At 41.4% G+C, this 23,911-nt stretch overlaps 1 protein-coding gene across 2 annotated transcripts in view; it reads right to left on the bottom strand.

Annotated features, from left to right (window-relative positions):
- Positions 1-713: 713 nt before the first annotated feature.
- Sun3 (Sad1 and UNC84 domain containing 3) overlaps positions 714-23,911 on the bottom strand; it is a 41,311-nt gene continuing 18,113 nt past the window's right edge. The window contains exons 3-10 of one of the 2 annotated variants that reach the window (XM_008842181.3): positions 20,386-20,489; positions 16,950-16,990; positions 14,459-14,630; positions 13,033-13,117; positions 7,193-7,308; positions 5,560-5,727; positions 2,570-2,662; positions 714-994 (exon numbers count right to left, since the gene is read on the bottom strand). In XM_008842181.3, the coding sequence (XP_008840403.2) occupies positions 875-994; positions 2,570-2,662; positions 5,560-5,727; positions 7,193-7,308; positions 13,033-13,117; positions 14,459-14,630; positions 16,950-16,990; positions 20,386-20,489 (899 nt within the window). In that variant the 3' untranslated portion in view covers positions 714-874. The remainder of the gene's footprint in view (positions 995-2,569; positions 2,663-5,559; positions 5,728-7,192; positions 7,309-13,032; positions 13,118-14,458; positions 14,631-16,949; positions 16,991-20,385; positions 20,490-23,911) is intronic. The other variant, XM_008842182.1, reaches the window with a different exon arrangement.

Below are 23,911 nucleotides of genomic sequence, written 5' to 3'. Positions count from 1 at the left end.
CGCATGGAGGCATGTATACCATGGCACGTGTGGTGGTTAGAGGACAACATGTAGGAGATGAGTCTTTGCTTTCACCATGTATGTTCCAGGAATTGAACTCAGATCATCGGACTTGGCCCCAGGTGCCTTTACTGGCTGAGCCATCTTGCCGGTCCTTGTTTGTAATTTTTAAAAAGATACTTTATTGAATTCCAAGGTGCTCATCAAATTATTTGCAAATAATCTAGGCTAGTAATGGTCACTGATTTTTAACTTTATTTAAAATTTACCTGTTGCTTATATATTCGTATTGCCCAGGGCATCCAGATGGGAGTTGGTAACAGTGAGTGTAGTGGACATTGTACAAGGTGCAGAGCCGTTATGAGGATGCCTCTTTTAAAAAATTTTTTTGATTAACTTTTATTTTTTGTGTATGAGTGTTTTCTGTGCATGCATATAAGTGCACCCATGTTGTACAATGCCCATGGAGGCCAGAAGAAGGCATCAATCCCCTGGAACTGGAGTTACAGATGATTGTTAGCTGCCATGCGGATGCTGGGAATTGAACCCCGGTCCTCTGAAAGTGCTTTTAATCACTAGGCCATCTCTCCAGCCCCTTGAGGATAACTTCTGAGGGAGACTCTCTTCTAAATATAAAAACACCTCTTAATGTTCTAACAGGATGATACATCCTCACAGAGTAAACTACACGGATGTTGAATTGCCATTCATAGTTTTATTAGTAAAATTCATTCACTTTTTACCAGCTAGTAGGAGTGAGCTTGATGTTTCCCTCCCACTCCCAATCTTTGATTCTTAGGGGTGCAATCTAATGTGAGGGAATAAGCATCCTTGGACGTGGCTGAATGATCGCGGCTTTCCGTTCCAGCTCTTCTTAGGTGTGATCATTGGGGGTGCCATGGACCCTGAATCGGTACAAACAAGTATACTTTGGATGTCCCCAGTTGCTAAGGATTTTAAGTTTCACACATAACAAAGAGTCAGAAACTTCTTTCTGGAAATAAAGAAGACATTAATGTCCTATAAAGAAAATTGTGTGAAAGAATCCCACCCAATTCTCATATGTTGGGAAGTTTTCAAACTTTTCTTCCCTAACACGAACATCTTCAATCCTGGCCTGATAGATGAGAAAATGAGCTACTGCAAGGACAGAGCACATGAGCAGACCTAGGTAGGGGGAGGAAGAAACTAAGGTGGTCGAGGTATGCCTCCCTGCTGCAGTCTCGCCTCACACTCTTCCCTGCTGTGCTGGGAAGAGGAGAGTGTTGAATGAAAACCAGTCCTATCTATAAAACCAACTGTAAAAATATTTGAGCTGGGTATACACCTGTAATCCACCACTCTGGAGGCTGAGATAGGAGAATCATGATGGGAAATTTCTCTTTCAGAGAAATTTCTTTATAGACTGAGATTCAGATCCACACCCAAAACAAAATAGACCAAAAATAAAAACAAACCAAAGCAAACACATGAGCCCAAATACACACGAATATGAAAATCAGACATGAAACTCTACAAATATGTTCATTTTTGTGAACATCCCCCTTGGCATCTGTTGGGGAGGGGGATTTGGGGTGGGCGCCAAGGCCCCCTGCCAATACCAGATTCACAGGTGCACAAGTTCCCCATGCAAATGGAATAATATTCTTATAGAAGTTATGGACAGCCTTCCTTGTGCTTAAGACCATTTCCAGATGCCTTATGACACCAAACACAATGCAAACACTGTAAATATTTGCTGTGCTGTATTGCCTAAGGTACAGTAACAAAGAAAACACCCTCATGTGCTTAGTACAGATATATACATTTTTCAAAGATTTTCATCTTGGTTGGTTGAATCTGTGTGAAATTAGTGTATGTGGAGTCCTGCTTGTGCAGTGTTTGGGGCTTAGTTCTTTCTCATTGTTGACCAAGAAGTGTCATAAACATCTGTTCCTACATAATAAGAGCTGCTTTCTACATCTCCTCAGTTACTTCCTGTGACTCATGATAGATAATGAAGATATATTTCACACCCTTTAGGGCACTTCAGGGAGTCCGTCAGTTAGTGGTATTTCCCCCAATGGGTCATTAAATAAATACAGCATGAAACATTGTCTGAGTTCCTCGGCGTTCCTCCCTCCCTCTACCCATCTCACATTGCACCTTCAATCACAGTCCCTTTCCTCAAGGGAGATGGGATGGTGACTTGCAAACAATTTCTCAGTGCTAGACTGCTCTCCTAGCATGTGCTGGGTGCATGATTAAGAAAGAAAGCCCCGAGAAACGAAATGTACAAGGGAGCGATAGCAAGTGAGGATGAGTTAGAAATTGCTTTTCCAAAAGTAAAATTATAAAAAAAATTAGTTACCCATCTTTTACAATTAAATGTTGCATCAGTTACATAAAATTAAATTTTGTGCATCAAACACTCACCAGCACTTGAGGTGAAGAGCTGAACTGTGATTGCCCTGCTGGGCTCCTGCTTCTTTTGTAGTTATTTTCAGACACCACTTCCCAGGCAGCAATTCCAGCCAATCCCTCAGTGATGGAGCCAAGCTTACCTTAGCATTTCCCAGGGGATCCTTACCTGGAGTTCAAAGGTTTGAATGGTTGTTTCTGTTTTGTTGTATGTAAACTGACCTAGGAATATTTCTTCTCCTTCACATTTTTTCATGATGCCCTACAAAAAAAAACAGACATGGAGGCTGTGATGAGTGGATGTTTAATTGAGATCAATGGATGCAGGTATTTAAGTAGCAACGATGCACCTGGAAGTGCGTGTGTTGGAGCTGGTCACAGCTCAGTGGGTAAGATCGCTTGTTGTATAAGCTTGAGGACCTGAGTTTGAATCCCCAGCATCCATAGAAAACTCTGGGCAAGGCTACATGCATGTGTGTAAACCCTAACATTGGAGGACAGAGACAGATTCCAGGAACTCAATGGCTAGCCATCATAACCCAAATGGCAAGCTTCCTGTTCAGCGAGAGGCACTGTCTCGGGGTAATAGGGCCAAGAGCAAGAGAGGAAGAAGTTGGTTTATAAACTCTTAAACATAGAAGGAAAATGAGAAGTAATTTTTGTTGCTAAAAGATTCCTGCCTGAAGGAATCATGCAAAGGGCCTGCAAACGATGGACAGTAAAAAGTGTACATGTACAGGGCCTGCCCCAATTCACCTCTAACCCAACTCCACAGTGCACACTGGCATTAGAGGCTAGAGTCTGTTAGTTCTGGCACCTTGGATTCAGAGGCACTGGGGAGTACTGTGGTGGGCTGCTGACCACTGTGTCCACCTCCAGGAAGCAACATCAAAGGACAGAGGTAAGGAAGGCCCAAGCCTTCTTGGGAAAATGGAGGTAGGCATTCAGACAGAAACCATGGGCAAGGTCAAGTGGCAGAGGAAGGAAACAAATTCCTGTGGCTGGAGGTGAAACCAGAAGCATGTGGACTTAGACTGCAGGAAGGGCCCAGAGTCGGGGCCATGGGGTGCCAGAGGACAGGGAGCTGGAGGGCTCAGAGCTGAGGCTTGACTGACAGTCACTTCAACAAGTGATGAGAGCCCTTTCTACAGTGGTTCCTTTCTTCCCACACCCATGCTCCTGACAGAGCTCTCTTCCTGAGCCAGCTGCCTGTGCAGCTGAGGCCTGCTCCACATGCTTCCTTGCTAGCAGGTCTCAGCAGACCCAGCTAGCCAAGCTGACACCTCCCACATGCAGGATTCCTCTCAAAGCCAACTGGGCTGACTCCACACTCCAGGCCCTTCAGAAGAGCATCAAAGAAATTCAAGAAAATGGTACTTGCAAAAAATATAGGAGGAAGCAGAAGAAAATGAAACAGAACTGATATTGATCAGTATCTTCAGATGAAAAAAAAAAGATACTGTATCCATGAAAGGAAAAAAAAAACAGACTCTTAAAATGATTATTTAGGGGGCTGGCTGGAGAGATGCCTTAGTGGTTAAGAGCACTATCTGCTTTTCCAGAGGACCCAGGTTCAGTATCCAGCACTCATGTGGAGGCTAACATCCTTAACTCCAGTTCCAGGAGATCCGATGCCCTCTTCTGGCCTCTGTGGGCACCAGGAACATACATGGTACACTTACATACACACAGACAAAACACTCACACACATAAAATAAAAATAAATAAAATATTTAAAAATGAATATTTGTAGAAGCCAAAGTCTTAGAGACTATGATCATGATTTTTTTTTACATAGGATTTAACATAAAGTCTTCCAGAAGAGGAACATAAATCAAGGAAGGAAAATAAGAAACAATCCTTGGGATGCAGGAATGACATCCCACAAACACAGTTATGTACCAGGCTCATGTAGCATTATCAGACTGAGCAGAAGCATAGAAGAGCTCCAAAGGGGATGAGAGGGAGGGGATGGGGAGGGAAGCATAGCTTGTCTGACCTGAATTAACAATGGGAGAGTATGTGCACCTCTCATGAAGAGACTGGGAATGGTTTAGAGATAGACTTATACCAAATTGAAGAAAATTGATAGAAATGTGGTGGTTATCTTGCAAAACATCTAAAACTTATGCAGTTTTTTAAAAAAGTAATTTTCAAGCACACTATGTGGCCCAACAGAGGGCAATGCTGTGTAGTTACCATGGAAACAGACTACTGCTTAGAACAGAAAGTAAGATACACATCTCTTCTGAGTCCCAAACATGAAACAGAGTTAGCAATTCCACCTCAGGTGCACACTCCACAGAAAGAAAAACCAGCATCCACACAAAACTTCTACACAGATACTCACAGTATCATTCATAATAGCCAAAATCCTTGAAATAACTCAGCCACCAACTGATGGATAAGTAAATACACATACAATTAATATTTATTCTGGGACTCCTTTGAGGGGACAACAAAAGCATTCTAAAATTGTGGTGGTAGTAGATACAGAACTAAATATACTAAAGCCACCGAAGTGTGCACTTCACGTGGGTGAGTGTATGTGATGTGACGTGCATGCCCATAAACACCCATTTGAAGACATAAAGATGCTGGATGGATGGAAACACAGAAGAGAGCTGATTTTCATTTTCTATTGGAAGGTGCCATCAAATAACCAAAGATGAAAAACCAAGACATAATGGTAAAATAAAATGTGGAGGTAGGCACCCATATAAATGGATAAAGTTGTAACAAATGGAAGCTTTAGAATAATAAGAATTGGGGCCACTTTAGAATAATAAGAATTGGGGCCAGGGATCAGTGGGAACATGCATTATAAAGTGTGTGGAAATATCACACATTTTAGTTGTACATGTGTGACTTTTTAGTTATAAGGTAAAAAATATAAAATCAATCATAAAAATCCTCTGTTCCAACCCTTGCAGTTTGGAGCTAACAAGGCAAAAGCCCTAGAGGTAAGGTATAAACCTAATTATTGCACAATTGAAATGAGAGTTTAGGGCCGGGGATATAGCTCAGTGGTAGAGTGCTAGCCTAACCTGTGTGAGACCCTAGGTTCAATCCCCAAAGACATGAGTCTAGCTCCAAATTCCCAGCTAACCACCTTCCATTACAATTTAGTTTGAATGTCAAGTTTAGACAGCTTCTCACATAGACAGAGAACTCCTTGGGTGCACTGGAGGTGTTTCCTGAGGGCGACACCTTCTCCGAGATGTGCTCCATGGTGACAGCTGTTGGTATGATTTTCCTGGCTAGCTTGATTAGGATATGACCCTGGGAACCTGGAAAGGCCCAGCATTTTCCAGGGTGGACATCTGGCTGGAAAGAAAACATTGAGTTAATCTTCTCTCTGAGTACTTAAATCTATCCCTACAATACTGATCACCTCACCACTAGTAGATTCTAAGAGTCTCATGCCTACAGCATAAAGGTATTCCTCAGGATACCTGTCAAGAAGGAGAACTTCCCAAACACCCCTAGGTCTGGATGTTCTTCCAGAGTACTTTATGCTTCTGTCCATTAGAGCCCTTTATCACGTGAGCAGATTTTCTTTTACTGCTGTAATCAGACGGAGAGCTAAAAGGCAATAAGGGGTGGTAGTGATGATGGTGCTGATGAAAAAGTGCTGGTGGTGATGATGGTGGTGCTCATGCTGGTACTAGTGAAGACAGTGCTGATGGTGCTGGTGCTAGCGAAGATGGCACTAATGGCAATAGTGATGGTGTTGATAGTGGTAGTGATGCTGGTGATGATGCTGGTGAAGACAGTGCTGATAGTGATGGTGCTGGTGCTAGTGGTAATGGTGATGGTGCTGAACAGTGCTGGTGGTGATGGTGGTGAAGATGACAGTGGCTGTTGTGGTTATGATGAAAGGTGATGGTGGTGGTGGAAGTGACATTGATGGTGATGGTAGGAGTGATGGTGGTACTAGTGATGGCTAGTAGGGATGGATGATGATGGTGATGGAGGCTTTGGCAATAAAAATGAAAATATTCTTTTTCTAGATGTAAATGATAGTCTGGCAAAAGATTGTAGGTTTGTCTCTGAAGGTACTTCTAAGTTTGAAACCAACTTCAGATGTGTGGGTCATAGTTGAGAAGTTCTCTACTATATATTGAAATCCATGACCTTTGAAAGTGAAGGAAAAGGCTAAGTGGAAGAAATTTCTCCTGTTATAATTAAACTTAATAAGAACATATGGGCTGGGGCTGGAGAGATGGCTCAGCGGTTCGGAGCAATGACTGCTCTTACAGAAGACCCGGGTTCGAACCGTCCTTAACTCCAGTTTCAGGGGAATCCGAAGCCCTCTTCTGACTTCTGCAGCATTGCATGACACGGGTGCACTCACGTACATGCAGGCAATACACTCATACACATAAAATAAAAATAATAAAGAAAATATTTAAAAAAAACATACGGGTTGCCTAGCACTTAATACAGGACTGGCATTTGGAGAACAAGCTTTTTCAACAAATTTTTGTTGAATGATTAAAGTTTTCAATGGAAAAGGGAGGTCATAGAAGCAACAGAAATGAAAGGCATGGAATTGTATGTTTTGACAAGCAAAGTCTAGTTTTCTGATCTTTAAAACATAATTAACAATAGTTTACTAATTATGAAATAAATAATTCATGCACTGTAATAATGTTATAGGAAGGAAAGAAGATTCCAGGTTCTATAGGAAGCATGGGTATCCTTGCCTCCATTTAAACATGAACGTTTTTATGATGTATGGCAGAAAAATCCTAAAATAGAAGTGGTTTGGTCTTAATTTCACTTTTACCTGAAGAATGATGTCTGGAGGCATCTCGTAATTTAAGAACCTGAGTCCATAACAGTGTAGTTTTGCTTTATTATTTTTGTAACTTTCTGAGGTCCCAGCTTCAATGATGGAGGCTCCTAAAATTATAAGACATTTAAATTTTTTTTAATTATGTACAGGGGCTGGAGAGATGGCTCAGCAGTTAAGAGCACTGACTGCTCTTGCAGAGGACCCGGATTCAATTCCTAGCACCCACATGGTGGCTACGAACCGTCCTCAACTCCAGTTTCAGGGGAATCCGAAGCCCTCTTCTGACCTCTGCAGCATTGCATGACATGGGTGCACTCACATACATGCAGGCAATACACTCATACACATAAAATAAAAATAACAAATAAAGTATTTAAAATTACATTTAAAATTAAACATGCCATCTGAATTTTAATGATACCCTTGGGAAAATGTTACTGGGACTATCATACAAGGTAAAACTTATACTCAGGAATCAGGAAAGGTACTACTGAAATTCTATCATTTTCAGAAAGTCATTTTGTTTATTTTTTGTTTGCTTTTTGAAATAGGGCCTCATTATGTAGCCAAGGCTGGCCTTGAACTTGTAGCAATCCTCCTGCCTTAGCACCCTAAGTGCTTGGAGTAAAGTTATGTATCATCACAACCCACTAGAAAATCATGTTTGCTCTGTACAGTTTCACAAAATTTATAAAATTAATTTATGATAAAAATTAAATCCTAGAGCAATTGAATCAAGGCTGGAAATAATAGGTGTATTCTGTTCATTATTCAAAAGATGAGACCCAAAATGGAAAGGCAGAAAAGTAACAATGTTATTGTGTCCTCTGAGTTATATTCATGATAGTAATTATGCAATTTCACCGAACTTCAAATTTTGCAAGAGTTTTAGTTATAACTAAAGAAATACTAAACACTCTTTAAACATTATCTTTCAAGTTATTTCATTTTAGGAGGAAAATATATTTTAGACATAAGCAATTTTAAAATGAAAATTACTTCCTCAAATTTCATTTGAGTAACCCAGTATAACATCATAGTACATGTGCTTGATGAACTATCTGGTTTCTAGCACCTTTGCTGGGACAGTGCAATTTGAAATATTAAATGTGTGCCCAGATTTGCTACATCCAGCAAGTAAGCATGCAAGTCTCCCATTTAAATTTGAAATTTAGGTGAAGAATGATTTCAGTGATAGTTACATGTCGTACAATATTTGAGACTTAACCTAAAGTTATTCTCCATCTGTCTAAAATTAGAATTCAGTCTGAGCATGGTGGTGCACACCTTTAATCCTAGCACTCAGGAGGCGGAAGCAAGCAGATCTCTGTGAGATCAAGGCCAGCCTGGTCTACATAGTAAGTTCCAGGTCAGCTCTGGCTACCAGGGAAACGCATCTCAAAAAACCAAAAATAAATAAATAAATTTAAACAGGCATCCTTTCTTTATCTGGCAACTTTAGACACAGTTTTGGAGGTTGATACTCTCTGCTCTACACTCTATCCTTTAACATCCCTACTCAAAGACTGACCGGACAGGAAAACCCTTTCACATGCTAAGCTAACCTAATGACTGATTTTCCCCACAATTTTCTCAAGAAAAAAATCAAACTGTAGAATTGTGGGGTTTTAAAATAGCTCACGTATTCATTTAGAGTTTTTTTTTTTTTTTTTTTTTGGTCTTTTTGAGACAGGGTCTCCCTGTAGCCCTAGCCGGCCTGGAGCTCACTATGTAGACCAGGCTGGCCTTGAACTCACAGAGATCCACCTGCCTCTGCCTCCCGAGTGCTGGGATGAAAGGCGTGCGCTACCACGCCTAACTAGTTTTTCTTTTTAACCAACTTTATTGAGACATAATTCATGTACCTGATCCTTTACCCATTTAAAGATGCAATTCATTGTTTTTTTGTTTTTTTTTTAAAGCATATTTAGAGTTACGCAGTTCTCAACACAGCAAAGCTTAGAATGATGAATCTGGTCCCATAGCAATTATCAGTCTGCCTCATTTCTCCCAACATCCAGCCCCAAGCCCAGACAATCACTAATCAGTCTGTGCTTAGAAATATGTCTTTTATAGACACTTTTTCTGCTATGCCCACGGCAGGCATCCTTTTGTGCACAGCTACTTTGATTCAGCGCAAAGCACCTGAGATTCATGGATATAGTAATGAGTATCAGGAATTATTCCTTTAAGTTGCCTGCCGAGTGCTTTATTCATGGGTAAGTGGGCATTTGGGTCATTTCTAACTTGGATGATTACTAATCCAGTTGCCATAGACCTTCTTGTTTGGATTGTGTTTGCGGTGCTGAGGATTGAAGCCCAGCCCTCGGGTATACTAGGTAGGCACTCTTACCACTGAGCTGTCCTCCCAGCCTCATCATGCAGGTTTTGAGGTAAACGTGAATTTTATTTTCTCTTAAGTAGATACCTAGAGGTGGCATGGCACATGGCTAGGTCATTATGATTATATTTAACTTCATATGAAGCTGCTAGTCTGTCTTCCAAAATGCACATTATATTTTCGATAGTTGCATACACTAGCCTCAGGGCTTTTTCCCCAGTGTCAGCAGCATATGCTGCTTTTGTTTGCTTACCGTTCTGATAAACAGACACTGGAAAATCGCTGGCTTCAACTTGCATTTCACTGATGAACAGGAATGTCCAGTATTGTTTCATGTTTCTTTTTTAAAAAATTTTTTATTATTTTTATTTTATGTGTATAAGTGTATTGCCTGCATGTATGTAAGTGCGCCCGTGCCATACAATGTCGCGGAGGTCAGAAGAGAGCTTCTGATTCCCCTGGAACTGGGGTTAAGGACGGTTTGCAGCTGCCATGTGGGTGCTGGGAATCGAACCTGGGTCCTCTCCAAGAGCAGTCAATGCTCTTAACCGCTGAGCCATTGCTCCAGCCCCTTGTTTCATGTTTCTTTTACATCCAAATTTTTTAATGAAGTGCTTTCTGATCTTTCCCTATGTTTTAAATTTGGGTTTCTGCTTTCTTATTATTGAATTTCAAGACTATAAATTTTAGATCCAAGTGCTTTGCTAAATATGTGCAGATATTGTCTCTCCAGCCTCGGTATTGCCTCTTCATTCTCTTGAGAAGTAAATATTAACAGGGCCTAAACTATCCATTCTTTTCCTATTTGTAATGCCTCGGTGTTTTCTTTAAGAAATCTTTTCCTAAACTGAGGCTGGAGGAGTAAGAGTTCAAGGCCAAAATGGGCTACAGCATGAGTTTAAGGTCAGCTGGGTAAATTATCAAAACGCTGCTTCAAAATAAAGTTTTTAAAACTCCAGGAATATATCTTGAAGATGGGCACCTGTGTAGCATGCAAGAGGCCGTAAGTTCAATTCCCTGTACCACAAATACAAATTAAAAGTATCTTTTTTTTTCTAAATTTTTACTGCAGAAATGTTGTAACTTCAAGCTTTACATTCAGGCCTATTGACCTATTTTAGACTAAGTTTTGGAAAATGTGAGCCGAGGTTTATTTTTGCAAACGAATGTCTACTGCTCCAGCACCACTGACTTCACTTTTCTGTGTCACCAAAACCCAAATCATTGAGTCTATGTCAAGTGTCCCTGTACTATATGTGTCTTTCCACGATTTCACCAATCCGTTATTGAAAATTCCAGCCTCATCCATTTTCAAACCGATTTGGCTCTTTTTCTTCCTTTTGGATTACTTGCAATGCTTTAGAACAGCCTGTCAATTTCTATATCTGTTCTGCCTGGAATTTTTCTTTAGTGTTATGCTGAACTGACAGACCAGCTGTGGAATATTGCAATGTTAACAGCATAGAATCTTCCAATCCATGGGTATGGAATGTTGGCCACTTATTTAAGCCTTTATTTCTTTCATTAGTGTTCTGTTTTTAGCACATGGATGGCATGCGTTTTCTGAGGCATGCACCTAAATATGTCATGGTTTTATTAGCATTGTAAATAATACTATGCTTAAATTTCAAGTTTTTATTACTAATTAATAGAAATAATTCTCTCTCTCTCTCTCTCTTACACACACACACACACACACACACACACACACACACACACACACACACACACACACACACACACACACACGAACCTGTAACCCTCACTTATAGTAGATAGTTTGGGTTGCTTTTTCTATGTCAGCAATTACATGGCTTACAAGTAGAGGTATTTTATTTCATCTCCTCCGGTTCACTGGCTTCTCTTCCTCTCTCCCTCTCTTTCTTTCTCCCTCTAGTCTGTTTCCTGTCTTAGTTGATTGGTTAAGACTTCTGTTGAAATGGAGAGAGTGGGCACCCTTTGTCTCTTGGGAAATCGTTGAGCCTGTCACGGACACCTGCAATGTCAGCTTAAGGAACTGCACAGGCGCCCTCTATCAGGCTGCAGAGAATCTCTCTCTAGTTTATTGAGAATTTTTTTTATCATAAATGAATTGAACATGGTTAAATGATTTTAATTGATCTAATTTGATCATGGATGATCAGATTTTTAAATCTGTTGATGTAACAAATTACACTGATATATTTTCCAAAGACAAAGAAGGCTTTTAAGTCCTAAGAGAAACCCTTCTTAGTCACATAGTTATCATCATCCTTGTATTCCTGAATTCAGTTTGCTAGTATTCTGTTGAAGAACACTACAAAATTATTTTAAAAGAGGGAGTAGGTGGGAGAGTGGAACCATTTGAGATTAGAATTTTTTTATTTATTCACTTTATCGTTATCACAGTACTGAGAAACCAACTCAGGACCTTTTCGTACTGTAGGCAACACTCTATCACTGAGCCACATCCCTAAACCACCTAGGCACACTCTTAGGCCACTGAGCCATATCCCTAGACCATGGAGCCACATCCCTAGATCACTGAGTTACATCCTTAGATCACTGAGCCACATCTCTAGACCACTGAACTATATCCCTACACTTAGCTTTCTTCTCAGAAAGGTTTTACGTACATGGTTTCTCTAATAAATACATTATTCACTTCTTGAGAGACTTCTGATAGTTTGTATGTTTTGAGAAATCAATTCACTTCATTTGAATTGTCTTTCACACGTCCCTTTCCTCTTTCCCTCTCCACGCTTCCTAGATCATTGTGAGATTAGTAAGGTAATAATTTAACCACCTAAGTTCTTAAGAATTAATTTTAATTGCAAGATGTTAAGCCCATTACTTTGTAAACAACCTTTAGACATGGCTTGTAATCACTAATAAAGCATGTCATTGTAGTACAGAATAATGTAAGATGTTATCTGGTTTGCTGTGCTTAAATGTTTTCTGCCTGCCCGACTTCCCTGTGGCAGGGAAGCTTTCTTTGAGGTCCTTCTAGATACAAGCTAATGAAGCTGCCCAGTTTGCATTCAGGGAGCAAATGGGGACAGTCATTTCTAACATTTTCTTTTAAATCTAGATTTTTCTATTTTGCCCCTTCTCACCACCATATAGATGTGTGTCTTTATCTAATAAAGAAATTTAAACTGCTTCGAAACAGTCCGTTTTTTAAGTTTTTGTTTGTTTGTTTGTTTCTGGGGCTGGATAGATGGCTCAGCAGTTAAGAACACTGACTATTCTTGCAGAAGATCTGGGTTCAAATCCCAGCTCCTACATGGCAGCTAACAACCATCTATAACTCCATAACTCCACTTCCAGGGGATCTGAAGCCCTCTTCTGTCCTCCAAGGGCATTGCATGACGCAGGTACACACACACACACACACACACACACATATATATATATATATATATATATGCAAACAATACACTCATACACAAAAACTAAAATAAATTAATTTTTTTCTGCTCGTCTTTTCAAAAAGCTGTTTTATACTCACCTGCTGACTTCAAGGCATAATCAGCCATCTGCACTTGGTCTCCTCTCAACTTTTTAAGTACATAATGCACCAAGTTTGACATCTCCTGTAAAAGTGTAAGAACAGTTTCTCTACCAACTGCTTGAATTTTCACTATTCATTTCATTGACTTGGATCTGAATGCCTCAGTCTACAAAACCTTAACAGTCCGAAGGGCTCCCAGCTGCCCTCAGAGCCAGACACTACACCTGTACTTAGAATGTCTCTTACAATTATGTGGGAGGGACTCTTCTAAGGCAAGTGAAGGAGCTATGTATAAGCTCAGGACCATGGTCATGTAGCAAGGTGGACCTAGGCCCCTCCACCTCCAAGCTGTCCCCACTGTATTATGGTGTGAGCTAAAGCTAAGGTATATTAGGGACCATGGCCACACAGCAAGGTGGACCTGGGGCTCCTTGGAATCCCTCCCCATTCACAATGGTGCCTCTCATGGGGTAAGAGGGGTTAGGTCACCTGTGTTGCTGTGTCCCTAACTGGTGTCCTATGCTAAATAACAAAGACCGGAATGTTCTATAGTTATCTTGGCATCAGGCAGTTACAAAGGCCTAATGACTGTCTATGTTAACAATTTTCATCCACTTAGTTAATACTGGGCTCTGAAGGCCCTCTTATTCAAAAATAAACAAGTACCCACCCCACCCCCCCAGCAGGTGCAACAGTTGAAATTGTCGTTGACCACCCTATAACACTGAGTCACAGTGACAAGGACAAGGTGGGGCCTGGAAGTCACAGAAGGCCAGGGTCAGATTTCTGTTTGCTTTAAAATATGGATGTGAGCCGGGTACGGTGGTGCACGCCTTTAATTCCAGTACTCGGGAGGCAGAGGCATGCGGATCTCTGTGAGTTCAAGGCCAGCCTGGTCTACATAGTGAGTTCCAGTCCAGCTGGGGCTACAGGGAGACCCTGTCTCAAAAAGACAAAAGAATAAAAAAATAAATAAAATAAAATATGGATGTGAAGAAGGGAAAATGGTAGCACAGAGAAGCTCCTGGGCATTCATCATCATCTGACTGACTCTGGTGCCCTCCAAAGGCACAGATCCGAAGACAGAAATGAGAAGCTCTTGCTACCAAGTGTTTGCTGCAGACATTCAGATGCTGCTATTTCTGAACCACTGTTTGTTTGGTTTTTTCTTGGGAAATGAAACCAAATCAGTGATTTATTTTGCAAGAAGTAAGTCATATTGCACACAATGTCCTGGGACACAGCATGGGTGGAGAAGTGGGTATCTAGGAGCAGTGTTGGTGAAAGGAAACCAGTGTTGGGACTTTCAGAGGACACAGGCTGAAGGTCAGTTGGCACCCAGTTCTCCAGCCTGGAAGGAATGGGATCCCAGGGCAAAATGTCCCGCCCCTACCCTCCACAGCCACAGCCCAGCCCTCCTTGCCTCGTCCAGAACCCCAGTGCTGTTCTGGTCCTGCTCAGCATCTCGGTGAGCTGGCCAACTGTGATTGTACATGCCATCCTTCATGTCTCTAAGTAATGCCTTCAGAACATCTATTTGTTCAATTAAAATCAGAATTTCACGAAAATTGTTCTCCAAAGTCTGACTTTCCTTCCTGTACACAAAAGAACCACAAGGTAAAGCAAGAAGGCAGTGAAGTTCCTAAGATCAGTTTCAAGGTCAGGAAAGGGGGTGTGTCACTGAGGAAGAAAGGGATGTCCAGGGAGGGAAAGCAGGGGGTGCACATTCATGTGATCAGTGCATTTCACTATGTAAGGAAAGCAAACTGGGCACCCAGAAGACCTGTGTCTGAGGGTGTCCTGATGCTTGGCTTTTCTTCCTTGAGCATGCAGGATGCAGTCAACCTTGTTTGTTCTCAGCTGGCTGACTTCACAGGAGAATGCTAAACCCCGGTGTCACCCCCCTACAAGCTGGGACACTTTGCATTTCAAGTGCAGCACAGTGCAGTGGTTTTCAAGTGTAACTAGGGCAGAGGTGGCTGAGGGCATAGCCAAGAGAAGCCACCTGTCTCTGACTTTCCAGCCTGGGTGTGCAAGATTGTCTTTTAGTCATTTGACCACTTTCTAAACTGAACGAATGCTTCTTTATGTAGAAAAAGTATATTATCTACTTGTCTAGTTTTTCTTCCAGGTTTTATAGTAAGTGTTTAAATTTGGGAAAATATGAACATTTCAAAGAAATATAGGCTATTAAATTTTGGAATGTTTCACATTTTATTCCGCAGAAATCAGCAACAAGCTAGAGACTGCACTGATCAATGTGTATCTCAAAATATCCTAAAATCGTTACATGTATTTTACAATGATTTTAATGGCATCACAATTCCCCTTTACGTGTATGGACTTGAATGTCCTTAATTATTGGCTTAATTTCTCATCTAGGTTGATTTCAATGCTTTATGATGTAAACAATATTGAAAAGATACTAGTGTACATTTTATTAAGGAATGATTCATAAAAGGAAAGTTATTTCCTAAAGTAACAAAAATTTTGGTTTGATTTACAGGTTAATGCTTAGTATAAAGAACAAAAATATGGAAAGATATAAGAAAGATAATTCTCTGGCTGGGCGTGGTGGTGCACACCTTTAGTCCCAGCACTAAAGGAGGCAGAGGCAGAGGCAGGCGGATCTCTGTGAGTTCAAGGCCAGCCTGGTCTACATAGTGAGTTCCAGGACAGCTGGGGCTACAGGGAGACCCTGTCTTAATAAGGACCAAAAAAAAAAAAAAAGAAAAAAAAGAGAAAGAAAGAAATTCTCCAGGATTTCACTCCTGAATTCACAAACATTGCTATTTGGCTACATTATCCTTTCCTTCTCTGTGAATACACACAGAAAAGAACAAGTAATGAGGGAGGGCAAAAACAGAACTAAAGGGTCAAGCAGTCAATTTGTGCATATTATATTTTAAAACTGAGTGATCTTATTGAATTTACCAGGAGGAATCAGCCTGAGAAAAATTGTTCTTCCTCAGTTATGCACACGTTGATTGACTGACTGATTGATTGATTGATTGATTCATTCATTCATTCATTCATTCATTCATTCATTTTTTGAGACAAGCAGCCAGTTTGTACCCCAGGATGACCTGGAACTCTCTATGTAGCCCAGACTGGCTTCAAACTGAAGATCTTATTGCTTCAAAATCCTGGGTTCTGGGATTATTGGAAGATGTCAAGCCCAGCTAAACACAGTATTTTAAATAGATCTGACTTTTTGTGGTAGCTAAGAGGAAATGGCCAGAAAAAAATACTCCCAAATTTAAAGATAAGATAAAGATGATAAAGAAAGGTATAATATATGGGGCTAGAGAGAGGGTTCAGCGGTTAAGAACACTGACTGTTCTTCCAGAAGACCCGGGTTCGAATCCAAGCACCCACGTGGCAGCTAACAACTGTCCATAACTCCAGTTCCAGGGGATCCAACAGCCTCTTCTGTCCTCCATGGATATTGCATGACATGGGTGCACTTACCTACATGCAGGCAATACACACATACACATAAAATAAAAATAATAAATAAATTATCTTAAAAAAGAAAGGTGTAATATAAAAATATGATAACAGGGCCAGAGAGACAGCTCAGCAGTTAAGAGCACTGGCTGCTCTTACAAAGGACCCAGATTCAGTTCCCAGATGGCAGCCAGAAGATAGCAATCATCCATAACTCCAGTTTCAGGGTATATGAGACCTTCTTCTGCCCTCCACGGGCATTCATGACACAGGTGCACTTACATATATGCAGGCAATATACTCATACACATATAATAAAGATAATAAATAAAACATTAAAAAAGAAATGATAAGATAATATTATGGGGAATTATTTTAGTTTTATAATTTTACACACAAAAAAAAAACCCCATTTCAGTGTTTGGAGTCCTATCAGAGAGTGACACATAGAAAATCTCACTCACTTTAAAAGCTCCAGTTGCTCCTTAGGCATGCGAAGTCTGGCCTAGACAGAAAAGAAGAGGAGAAATAATTCTCAATCCTATCCATCCAATCAGTTCTCTTTGTTTTGAAATCACACTGGATTCTTGAAACACCCATGGGACACAAGAGCATCTACCATGTGTCTGTGTTCCTTGGCTTGCCAGGTATTTGGCTACCATGTCTGAGAAGGTGACATCACTCACACGTCTAATAGTAAGTGACACTGAATGCAGATGCCTAGATGGAGGCCTTATTTTGCTGTTTCTCAAAATGGTGAAAGGGAGGGAGAGAGAAAGAAAGGGAAAGGAAGGCACCACAAGGCCAGAGCCCAGGTTTGATTTGGAAGGGCCCAGATGGCATGTGGGGACATCGTAAGGCCATGCTGAGTCCTTCAGGCTCATCCATGTAATAAAAATAATAAATAAAATATTTAAAAAAGGAAATGATAAGAAAGGTGAGGTCTGGCACTGCATTTGTAAAGAAGAAAAAGATGTGACTGCCTATGGGCTGGATAAGCGACGACATCAGGAAACAGTAGGCATTCATCTACTGCAATAAGGCATCTAATAAGGAGGCTCGTTGCCCTAGCCAAGATGAGACGTGGGCAGGGCAAATGACTGCTTTGGACATAATGCATAGCTGCAGGGCGCTGTGGTGGCTTCATGAAGGAGACCGACACTGCACAGACAGTGGATGAGGTGCAGAGCCTGTGCTCTGGTACTGTAGGAGGAGGCTACTGCACACTGTTCCTCAGGCCAGAATGGGGTGTGGCCTAGCCATCACCTTGCCAGAGCAGCCAGTGCCTCTGTGTCCATGAGATGATCCTGCCATATGTCTTCTGGGCTCTGATGGTGTGGCCCGGAGGCATCCTGGAGCCCTCCCCAACTGTCAGTGGCCAGCATGACACTTGCACACTTGTACTCATGCACATAATATACTCTCACAATACACTCATAGACTTCTACATACACATATACACATACATACATACACGCACGTACTCCTGCTGTAACCAGAATCCTCAGAAAAGACCAATGCTATTCTTTAGTATGTACACAGAGAAAAGCAGGACAAAAGAGAGAGCCTTGGGATCTGTGATGGTTTGAGTGAGAAATGTGCCCCATAGGCTCATGTATTTGAGCACTCGGTCCCTGGTTGATGGCATTATGAGGGGAGGTGAAGGAGCTATTAGGATGTGGAACCTTGCTAGAAGTACATCACTGGGGCGGTTTGGGGAGTTCTTAGCCTTGCCCCACTTTCACAGCTCTCTCTGCTTCCTTTGTGTGGTTGAGATGTGGTCTCTCGGCTTCCTGCTCCCACTGCCATGCCTCCCCCACCATGGTGGGGATCTAACCCTCTGGAACTGCAAGCCAAATACATTCTTTATTCCTTAAGTTGCCTTTGGTCATGGTATTTTATCACAGCAGCAGAAAAGTAACTAATACAGGGCCCAAACTTTGAAGTGTGTGGGTGTTAAGAGCAGGCTGGTTGGAGATGCAAAGACATGGAAAAGGGTGATTTCTAAGAGGATCTGAGTGGATGGTTGGCAGCACCCACAGAGCAATGGCCGCGTGTCTCTTATTTTCAACTTGCCTCCTGGCATAGTTTTCAGAACATGATTTGTCTTTGGTTCAGGAGTGCTATCTACTTCATTATGTGCCAAAAAAGCAATTCGGATCCTAGTGTGTGGTGGGGGGGGGCGGTGTCAGGGGTGATAGGGAATGAGAAACTGGTTCCTTGTGGTAGCCTTTGGAATTCATTTCATCAGTATGTTCCTCCTGTGGTGCTGGCAAGCATACATCCCGGTGTGTATGGGCAACCTTGTTTTATTAGTATTGAAGTTTTCCCTATGTGCTGGGATGTCTGCTGAGCAGCCCTGCTAGCATAAGCTTCCAGGACACTAAGCTTCCAGAGAAACAAAACTAATACGAAGTGTGTGTGTGTGCGTGTGCGTGTGTGTGTGTGTGTGTGTGTGTGTGTGTGTGTGTATCTAGGATAGATGGATGGCTAGATAAATGATAATAGATAGATAGATGATAGACAGATAGATGATAAATAGAAGATAGATAGATAGATAGATAGATAGACAGACAGACAGACTTTAAGCTATTAGCTCATGTACTTATGAGAAGTAGCAAATCTAAAACTGTCATGGAAAAATGGCAATCTAAAACCCAGGGAAGAGTTGACGGAGTAGCTCAAGTCTATAAGCTATATGGAGAAAGAATTCCCCCTTTTGTGGGGGAATCTCAGGTTTTCTTCTCAAGACCATTAACTAATTGGATGAGACCAGCCACATTGTGGAGACTAATCACCTTTACTTAATTTACAGTCACTGATTTAAATATTAACCACACCTAAAACTTATCTGCACAGCAACATCTATATTGGTGCTTGACTCATATCTGGGCAGTATGACCTAATCGAGCTGACATATAAAATGAGGGTTAATGACAGATAGGCAATGATGTGTCTGCCACTGTCCACCTTGAATGAACATCTGTTTTTCTGAGGATGACTTAAATATCTGGGCTAGCTCCTAGTCTGGACCCTGAATGTGCTGCCCTCCAGCTGTGGAGTTGTCTCAGGCTAGCTCCGTGGGGTTCCGTGCAGCTGACCTTTGGTCCAGGGCCTTGAGCCTATAGATCTCTGTATATCCAGAGTGACAGGGTCTTTTAAGATTTGGAGTGATTCCAGGAATCAACCTATGTATGAACTTTCAGGGGGAATGTCCCCTTACTGGCCTGGAATGCTGCAAGGAACATACTATGCAGCCTCCTCCCTCAGAGGGTCCATGTGGCAATACACACACACATACTTGAATCAAGCAGTTGGAACATGGACTAAGAAAGAGAGGATTTCAGAAGCCCTGAGGGAAGACAAAAGTATGTATCTGATCTGTCAGGTCCAAAAGCACCCACCAGATGGAGCCACCATGTGTTAAAAGGTTATCAACCTTTTAACAGGGGTATCAACCCTTTTGTCTGTCCCTTCTTCCTACAGAGCAGTGGTGAGCGGCCATAGCTCTTTCGTCCTCCCTTGGGTTTTCTGAGGTCTGAGCATACATGGGAGGAGGCTCAGTTGGGAATGGTGGGAGATGCACATGGAGTACAGGGTGGACAGTGACAGGCTCACTGAGATCTCAGGAGTCTGGCAAAGAAGAGTCCTAAACTGAACAGAGATGGGGAAGGTTAGTCTTAAGACTCAGTCCCTTCTCTTGTCCTAGAGCTGTTTTCAGGGAGCCTGCAGGAATCAGAGGTGTGGAGAATTCTGAGAGTCTCTAAGCCATAAAACCACTTAGAAGAACTGCACTTTCTACAAGGTTAGCAATTATCACACAAAACCAAGCTAGACTTACCTTGTAGGATGCTCAAATTTAAATGAGTGACACGCAACAATAACTTAATGAAACATCACCTGGTAATTAGACAGCCGTGAACCATATTCTGCAATTATGGCATATAATTCTCTGAATGTTTGAGGAAACTCTCTTTCTTTAAGCCACTGATGATTTTGAAGTCCTTTAAAAAAAAGACCAGCTCTGATTAAAGAACTTATTTGGAAACATAAAATACCTTATATGTATAAATTAGATTTCCGTAAGTGGAAAGGAGAGATAGTCTTAGAAATATAGGGCTGGGACTATAGCTCCAGTGCTCAGTAGAGCACTTGCCTCATGTGCATGATGCCCTATGCTTAATCCCCAGTACTGCAAAAATATGAGCGAAGCGGTGACTCAGTAGGTAAAGTGCTTGCTGGACAAGCATAAGGACCCGAGTTCGCATTCGCAGCACCCACATAAAAGCTGGCATGGTGGTAGACTTCTATAATCTCAGCTCTGTTAGCAGTGGTGGTGACTGAGACAGCTGAGCTCGTTGAACTTGCTTGCCAACCTTGTCTAGTTGAAGTAGAAGGATCTTGGTTCAATGAGAAATGCTGTCACAAAAAATAAGATGGAGAGTGATAACGGAAGACACTGACATTGACCTCTTGACTACTGCACATGCACACAGGGGCATATGCACCTGAATATATAGGTGCACATACTCATATTGCACACACACGCACACGCACACACACACACACACACACACACACACAGATGAACAGGTCCTTGGGTGGCATCATGAAAGATCGTGAAGGAGGATACTCAGTCAGTCCCTCACAGAAACCACCGCATCAGAGAAAGATTCACAAGAGCCGCTCCTTTGGCATTCTGAAACTCTAGTCAACAACAGATAATGGCATGCAGAAGAAAGTCAGTTAACTTGAAGACAGGACAATATCCTTGTTCTAGTCGGAGGATCAGAAAGATAAAGAAAAGTGAGCAGAGCCTGGGAGACCTGTAGGACCCAGCTAACTGGATTATGCTGACTCCACATCCCCTCTAGGAAGAGGACGGAATGACAGAGAAGAATGAACACGTAAAGCAGCAATGGCAGAAAGTACTGTGGATTGATGAGAAGGACACATCTACACATCCATAAGGCCCAACAAACTCCATGTAAAGCAAGCTATCCACACTGAACCACATTATGCTCAAACTGTTTAGAAGACAGAGGCACAGAGCAGAGCTTGAAAATAGCAAGAAAGAAATGCTTTATCATGAGAAAGGATGCTTGGAGGATTATTATTTGAATCTCATTAGAAACTACAGAGGCCTCAGAGCAGTGGGATGATGTACTTAAAATGCTGAAAGAAAATCAGTATATTTATGGTGCCCAAAAGAACTCTATAGCCAGCAAAACTAGAATTCTTTGCAAATGAAGAGAGGAGGAGGAGGAGGAAGGGGAGGGAGAGGGAAGGGAGGCAGATGAAATCTGAAGATGTTATTGGTCCCAGTCTCATCTTTCAGGCTAAAGCAAAGGGCATTCAAAAGAATAACTCAGAGGGCTGGAGAGATGGCGCAGCACTTGAGAGGATCCAGGTTCAGTTCCTAGCACACACATGGCTGCTAACAGCCATCTGAAACTCCAGTTCCAGGGGATCCAATGCCCTCTTCAGACATCCTCAAGCATTGCTCACACGGTGCATTTACATACATACAGGCAAAACACTCATACACATAAAATAAATAAAATTTTAAGAAAGAATGAGATTAGGTCTAAATAAATGACATTAAAAAAAAAAAAAAAGACTAACTCATGCCGGCTGCTAACAGCCATCTGAAACTCCAGTTCCAGGGGATCCAATGCCCTCTTCAGACATCCTCAAGCATTGCTCACACGGTGCATTTACATACATACAGGAAAAACACTCATACACAAAAAATAAATAAAATTTTAAAAAAGAATGAGATTAGGTCTAAATAAATGACATTAAAAAAAAAAAAAAAGACTAACTCATGCCAATCCCAGCACTCCAGAGGCAGAAACAGGAAGATCTCTGTGAGTTCAAGGCCAGCCTGGTTTACATAACGAGTTCCAGGCCAGCTGGGACTACGGGGGGACCCTGTCTCAAAAAGATGACCTCCCCCCTCAAAAAAATAATTCATTGCCATAATAACAATTCAAGATATCGGGGCTGGAGAGATGGTTCAGAGGTTAAGAATTCTGATTGCTTTTACAGAGGACCTGGATTCCATTCCCAGCACCCACATGGTGGCTAGCAACCACCCATAACTCCAGTTCTAGGGGAACCCAATGCCTTCTTCTGACCTCTGTGGGCATTGCATGACACAGGTGCACTTAACATACATGCAGGCAATATACCCATACACAGAAAATAAAAAAATAAAAATTAAAAAAATAACAATTTAAGATATCCAGTACAGGCAACAACAAACATAAATATAAAAGCTAATATGACAATAGCCTGGGTTGGTATCTTAGTTGCCTTTCTTACTACTGTGGCAAAATGCCAATGGGATCAGCTTAGAGACCTTAACTTAGGTTCATAGTTCAGAGGATGTAGTTTACCCCCATATGGAAGGCACAGCAGCTAGCACAGTTCCATCCATGATGGTGGGAAGTTGTAGCATGGTTTGTCCATGAAGTGGTAGATCAGAAGGAGCTATTCTTGGGCCAGAAGGAGGGCCTGATTATAACCTTCAAGGCCTATCCCTGGTGATCTATTGTCTGCTGGCTAGGTTCCGTACCACCAGCTGGAGACTAAGTGTTCAAACATGAGCCTGTAGGAAATATTTTATATTCAAATCATAACAGATGCTAACTTAATTTCATTTCCTATATGAATTTAAATCATAGCAGATGCTAACTCAGTTCTATTTCCTGTACGAATTTAAAAGATAAATGTATAAAACACAATGCAAAATATATCTATGCTAATGAGTATGGGAGTATTTGTATGCTTTGAAAGCTAATATGATATTAGCTATTTTGTTATTAATTAGGACTGTTGTAATCACCATGGTAACCCCTAAGAAAATATCTAACACACAGGAGTGTGTGCGTACACACACACGCATGCACACATGCATGCACACAAATAACCTTCAAAAGCATATTATAGCAATTAAACAGGAAAGAAGGCAGTAATTAATAAATTAAGAACAACAAAAAGTATAAGACATAGAAGAAAAGATAGAAAAACAGAAGAAGGAAAGTTTCCTGATTGGTAATCAATTTAAATGTAGAAAATTAGTCCTAGGGCTTTGGAGGCTGAGGCAGGAGGATCAAGAGTTCTAAGCCAGCTACAGCAACGTAATGAGATTGTCTCAAAAACAAACAAACAAAGCAAAATAAAACAAAACTCAAAAAGAAAGTAAAAATTCTCCAATCAGGAACCTGGAGAGATGGCTCAGAGGTTAAGAACATTTGCCCCAGGTTTGATGCCCAGCACCCACATGGCTGCTAGCAACTGTCTGTAACTCTAGTTCCAGGGGATCTGCTACCCTTTCTGGCCTCTGTGGCCATTGCGTGCACATTGTACACTTGCGTACATGCAGGCAAGACACTCATACACATAAAATAAAAATAAGAAT

This window comes from Nannospalax galili, unplaced genomic scaffold, assembly GCF_000622305.1.
Source record: "Nannospalax galili isolate Female #2095 unplaced genomic scaffold, S.galili_v1.0 scaffold321, whole genome shotgun sequence".
Classification (NCBI taxonomy): Eukaryota; Metazoa; Chordata; class Mammalia; order Rodentia; family Spalacidae; genus Nannospalax; species Nannospalax galili.
This window is presented reverse-complemented; position numbering and strand designations above follow the sequence as displayed.